General features: G+C 74.1%; 1 protein-coding gene across 1 annotated transcript; it reads right to left on the reverse strand.

The window, feature by feature from the left end:
• Window positions 1-525: 525 nt before the first annotated feature.
• Window positions 526-3,450, reverse strand: ADM2 (adrenomedullin 2). Its single transcript, XM_056514323.1, has 3 exons — window positions 3,157-3,450; window positions 2,871-3,000; window positions 526-1,341 (listed from the first exon to the last, which is right to left on the reverse strand). The coding sequence occupies exons 2-3, from the start codon at window positions 2,960-2,962 to the stop codon at window positions 921-923; spliced, it is 513 nt and encodes a 170-aa protein (XP_056370298.1). The 5' UTR covers window positions 2,963-3,000; window positions 3,157-3,450; the 3' UTR covers window positions 526-920.
• Window positions 3,451-6,000: the final 2,550 nt, after the last annotated feature.

A 6,000-nucleotide genomic window follows, 5' to 3' on the forward strand; every position in this document is an offset into this window, starting at 1 on the left:
CTGGAGGGAAGGGGGCTGCTGCTCCTGGGGGAGGTGGGACAGTGACCTGGGGTCACACATCCCTGTCCCACCATGGGGTGACAGCCCTGGCAGTGACAGCAGCACTCCGGGTGACAGGGATGTCACACGTGTCCCCCCGTGCCCATGGGCCGCCACCCCCTGTGGGGACACGACGTGGGGGTGTCCCCGAGGGTGCAGCGGGGACAGCCCCGGGCCGGGGCAGCAGTGGGGGGCAGGACCCCAACCCTTCCCCTGTCCCCCATTTGGGGACATCTCCCTATCGCCGCCTCCAGCGGGTGACACAGCACGAGCTGCCAGGGGAGGGGACAATGCTCGTGCTGACGAGGACAGGACGCCCGGGAAGGTGCCAACCCCAACCGGGACCCCCGAGTGGGACCCCCAAGGTGCTGCGGGGTCCCTGTGCCCGGTCCTTGCAGCCCCAGCGTCACCCTGGGGGTCCCTGGGCAAGGATCGGGGTGCTGGGGGTGCCCCGGGGAATGCTGAGTCAGCAGCAGCGTGGCCGGAGCGTCCCGCACAAGGTCCCGGCGCTGCTGCGGTCAGCGGGATCCCCGGCGGCCCTTGGACCCGTCCCGGACAGACTGGCCACTGCCGGCCCGGGTCACCAGGGGCCACCACCAGCCACCAGGGGCCACTCTGAGCCACCAAGAGTCACTATGGGCCGCCACCGGTCGCCGTGAGTCGCTGTGGGCCGCTGCCAGTCCTGTGGGCCACCACCGGTCCCCGTGGTGCCACCGCCAGCTCCTGCGGGCCATCGCCGGCCACCGGCCGGCAGCCCCCGCCGCCCTGCGCTCCGTCAGGGGGTCGTGGCCGCAGGAGCCCCCCGGGGTGGCGGTGGCCAGCGGGCAGCGCGGGGTAGCCCGAGCTTCAGAGGGTCCCGCGGGGCGGGGCCGCGCCCCCGCTCAGCCGTAGCTGTGGGGGCTGTTGGGGTTCATGGGGGACGAGTCGCGGCGCCCCGACTGTCCCCGCAGCTGCCACAGGCGGTGGCTCAGGTTCTGCACCTGGCAGGTGCCCAGCACGCAGCCCACCCGCACCAGGTGCGCCCCGGCGTGCCGGCGGCCCCGCGCCGCCCGGGGGTCGTGCCGGGGGTCGTGCCGGCGGCCCCGCGCCGCCCGGGGGTCGTGCCGGGGGTCGTGCCGCAGGATCAGGCGCCGGACGTGCCACGGAGGGGGCCGGGGGGCGAGCGGGCGGTGCCGGGTGGCGACCCAGGGGCCGTGCCGGGCCAGCAGGGCTCGGTGTCGCAGGGTCCCGAAGGGCTGCGGGGCTGGGGGGTCTCTGGGGAGAGCAGGGATCCGCTGCGGGGGGCTCCGCGCCGGGGGGACCCTGCGGGAGAGAAGGGACAGGGTCAGGGGCGGCACCGCCGCGCCCGCAGCCAGCGCGGTGCCCGCGGCTTCCGGAGGAGGAGGAGGAGGAGCAGCAGGAGGAGGAAGCAGCCGGAGCCGGGAGCAGCCGCTACCTGCCGGCAAACACGTACCCCGAGCGCACGGACACGTGTCCCGCGCTCAGACACCCCCCGACACCCGCGGGTCCCCCCTGCGCCCACCCCCGGCTCCCCCCGCCCCGTTCCCACGTGCCCCGGGCACCCGCGGGGGGGGGTCCGGCCTCAGGGCACCCCCAAAGTCCCCCTGTGCCCCCTATTCCGGGACACCCTTTCCTCCCGAGTTCCAAACAACTGGAGTTTTGGTTCAATTCTTAATCCCGCGCTTCTCCTTTCCTTTCTTTTTTAAGGTTTCCTCCCCATTTTAACCCTCGTCCCGTGCCCCAGAGGGCCCCAGCCCCAGCCATGGCAGGAGCTGAGGGGTCGGGGTGCCCCCGTGCCCCCCACCCACGGCCCCGCAGGACGGGGATCCCCGGGCACACACAAAATCTCTATCCCGGCGTGTGCCAGAGCTCGGCGGCTCGGGCACACCTGGAACACCTGGAACACCTGGAACACCCGGAACACCCGGAACACCCGGCACACTTTGCACACCCGGCACACTTTGCACACCTGGAACACCCGGCACACCTGGCACACCTGGCACACTTTGCACACCTGGCACACCTGGCACACTTTGCACACCTGGCACAATTTGCACACCTGGCAGCCCCGGGCTCGCCGTGACCCCACCGCGGGCACCGGGACCCCGCACCCCCCGCCCGCCCCCGCGTCCCCCGGGACCCCCCAGGTCCCCATTCCGGGCGGCTGCGGGGGCGTGGGGGGGACGGGGAGGGCGCAGAGTTGGGGTGCGGGAAAAGGGGGTGCGGGAGGGCGGGACGAGCGGGTTTGGACAGCGGCGAGGGCGGGGGGGTCGTGCCGGGCAGGGGGTCGGGCAGGGGGTTCGAGAGGGGTCCGGGCAGGGCCGTGGGCAGGGATCGGGGCAGGGGGTGAGAAGAGGGGGTGCGGGCGGGCAGGGGGCGCGGGCGGCGATCAGAGGAGGGGTCCAGGCAGGGGGTCTGGGCAGGGATCAGAGCAGGGATCAGAGCAGGGGTCCGGGCAGGGATCGGGGCAGGGATCAGAGGAGGGGTCCGGGCAGGGATCAGAGGAGGGGTCCGGGCAGGGGTGCGGGCAGGGATCAGAGCAGGGGTCCAGGCAGGGGTCCGGGCAGGGATCAGAGCAGGGATCAGAGGAGGGGTCCGGGCAGGGGGTCTGGGCAGGGATCAGAGCAGGGGTCCAGGCAGGGGTCCGGGCAGGGATCGGGGCAGGGATCAGAGCTGCGATCAGAGGAGGGGTCCGGGCAGGGATCAGAGCAGGGATCAGAGCAGGGATCAGAGCAGGGGTCCAGGCAGGGGGTCTGGGCAGGGATCAGAGGAGGGGTGCGGGCAGGGATCGGGGCAGGGATCAGAGCAGGGGTCCGGGCAGGGTCCCTCACCTGCGGGCAGGCAGGGCCCGGCCGTGGGGCAGCTCCAGAAGGCACAGCGCGAAGCTGACGCAACCCAGCGCCAGCGGGGCCGGGGCTCGCATGGCCGGGCGGGACGGGACGGGACGGGAGGCGGCGGCGGCTGCGGGAGACACGGAGCGGGTGATTCGGGGGGGCTCGGGGCGGGGGTCTCTCTGGGGTCCGGCTGCAGATCCCAGCCCCCTTCCGTGCTCCCCCCGCTCCGCTCCCGCTCCTCCCCGAGCCCCCGCCGGGGGGCGGCGCGGGGTCGCGGCCGTACCTGAGCGGGCTCGGGGCGCGCTGGGCTCGGGGCCGGCTCTGTCCCGCTCCCCGCCCCGGCCCAGGTTAAATATCGCCGGGGCCGGCGGGCGGGAGGAGCCCAGCGGGCCGGGAGGAGCCGCGGGCGGGGGCAGCCCCGCACCGCCCTCGGTTCCGCACCTTCCCCGGCACCGCAGCGGTCCCGCAACCCCCCGAGTCCCGCAGGACCCCGGCCCCGCACTGCCCTTTCCAGACCCTCACTGCCCCTGGCAGACCCCGCACTGCCCCCGGCCCCTCGGCCCCGCACCGGCTTCGCCCCTCCCCGGCCCCTCCCCGGCCCCGCACCTTCCCCGCACCTCCCCCGGTACCGCACATCCCCGGTACCGCACACCCCCCGGTACCGCACATCCCCCGGTACCGCACATCCCCCGGTACCGCACACCCCCCGGTACCGCACATCCCCGGTACCGCACAACCCCCGGTACCGCACAACCCCCGGTACCGCACATCCCCGGTACCGCACATCCCCGGTACCGCACATCCCCCGGTACCGCACAACCCCCGGTACCGCACATCCCCGGTACCGCACATCCCCCGGTACCGCACAACCCCCGGTACCGCACATCCCCGGTACCGCACATCCCCGGTACCGCACACCCCCCGGTACCGCACACCCCCCGGTACCGCACACCCCCCGGTACCGCACATCCCCGGTACCGCACATCCCCCGGTACCGCACAACCCCCGGTACCGCACATCCCCGGTACCGCACATCCCCCGGTACCGCACAACCCCCGGTACCGCACATCCCCCGGTACCGCACACCCCCCGGTACCGCACATCCCCCGGTACCGCACAACCCCCGGTACCGCACATCCCCGGTACCGCACATCCCCCGGTACCGCACAACCCCCGGTACCGCACATCCCCCGGTACCGCACACCCCCCGGTACCGCACATCCCCCGGTACCGCACCTCCCCCGGTACCGCACACCCCCCGGTACCGCACATCCCCGGTACCGCACACCCCCCGGTACCGCACATCCCCGGTACCGCACCTCCCCCGGTACCGCACATCCCCGGTACCGCACATCCCCCGGTACCGCACATCCCCCGCTCCGGCCCCGCTGCCCCCGGGACCTTCCCGGTGCGGGACCGGGGCTGGGCTGGGCTGGGGACCCGTCCGGGGGGCGCTGGGGCGGGGCTGGGCTGGGCTGGGGTTATGGGGGGTCCGGGCTCCCCCCGCAGCCCCGGTGGCGCCGGGGCCGGGCCGTGGTGCCCCGTGCCAGGTCGTGCCGGGTCCTGCCAAACCCGGCCGGGTCCCCCCGCCTGGCACCGCCGGGGGACCCCCGGGCACCCCCAAATCCCCCCCTGTCCTGGCAGGGAGCCCACCCAGTGCAGCCCAGTGCCCCCGGTATGGACAGCCCCGTCTGCCCCCCCGGGCCCCGCCTGGGGAACCCCCCCCGCTTCTCCCAGGGCCGATTCCACGTTTTCCAGCATCACATGGGGCCTTGTAAAACAATTAAGGAATGTAAATCCGCAGGGATCAGAGCGGTCCCGCTCCTGCCGGGCAGCAGCTCCCCCAAACCGCGGCTGGGGGGGTTCCCGGGGGGGGGCAGGGGGCTCCTGGGGGGCCCCTCCTGAGCTGGGCAGGGGAGGGGTCCCCACAGCTTCCCTGGCCGGGACCCCCAACCCCTGTTCTAGGACGGTGCTCCCGGTGGGGTTGGGGCCAGGACCCCCAGCACCCCCAGTTCCAAAGCGGCCCGGAGCCCTGGGGTGGGGGTACCCTCTCCCCCCGAGGCGGTTTCCCGGGCCCAGGGGCCGGGGGCCTCCGCGTGCCCGGAATCGCTGGGATTCTTCCGCATTATCGGGACACAAAGGCTGCACACACCCGCGCGCCGAGCGGGGGGATTTGGGGCAGCACCTGATCCCGGGGGGCTGGGGAGGGGCCGGGGGCGGCGGGACAGAGCCCTGAGCGCCCCGCGACCCCCGGATCCCGCACGGATCCCGCACGGATCCCGCACGGATCCCGCACGGCTCCGGGGAATTCCCGCGGCGTGCCGCGCTCTTCCGCCGCGCTGCTGCTGGATCGCCCCAGCCAGAGAGAAAATCGCGGCTGGGAACAGCGCCCGGAGCCGCGCGTGGGGTGCGCGGGACACCCCGGGACCCCCGAGCCCGCCCCGAGCCCGCGGTGTCCCCACGGCGGGGTCACCCTGTGCGGTGTGGGGCGCGGGTCTCACGGGGTGGCGTCTGTCACCCAGCACCCCGACAGCCACCCCAGGGCCATTCCGGCCCCTGCCAGGACCTTGCGCGGGTCCCGTGCGGGGCAGTGCCAGCCGCTGTCACCCCCAGGGACAAAACCGTGTCACCAGGGTCAATGTCCCCAGAATGAGCCTGGGCACGAGGAGGGGGCTCTGGGGACATGGCAGGGGTCCAGCCGAGCCCCAGGGACAGAGCGCGTTTCCCTGCGCTCCTCCTGCTCGGGGATCACCGTTCCTGGGCACGGGGAAGGATCCCGGACCAGCGGTGCCACCCCGGGGGTTCCTGTCACCCGTGGAGCCACGCCGGGACCGGCCGTCCCCAGGTCACCTCATCAGTCCCCGGGGCCCGGCAGCGCTTTTCCTCTTCCTCTCTGCTGGCTGCGGGCCCTGGGAACCCGGGAGAAGTTTTAATTAGCTGAATTGCCTGCTGGCTGAGGCCCCGGGGCAGGGCGGGCGCCGGGAGCAGCACCCGCAGCCCCGCTCGGGTCACCCGCTCCCCAAAAAGCGCCTCCAGGGCTGCCCACCCTGTCCCGGGGCAGCAGGGCCGGGGACCCCCACACCGAGGGGCTGCTGCCCCCTCCCTGAGCCCACCGGGACCCCCAAAG

This window comes from Oenanthe melanoleuca, chromosome 1A (genome assembly GCF_029582105.1).
Source record: "Oenanthe melanoleuca isolate GR-GAL-2019-014 chromosome 1A, OMel1.0, whole genome shotgun sequence".
Classification (NCBI taxonomy): Eukaryota; Metazoa; Chordata; class Aves; order Passeriformes; family Muscicapidae; genus Oenanthe; species Oenanthe melanoleuca.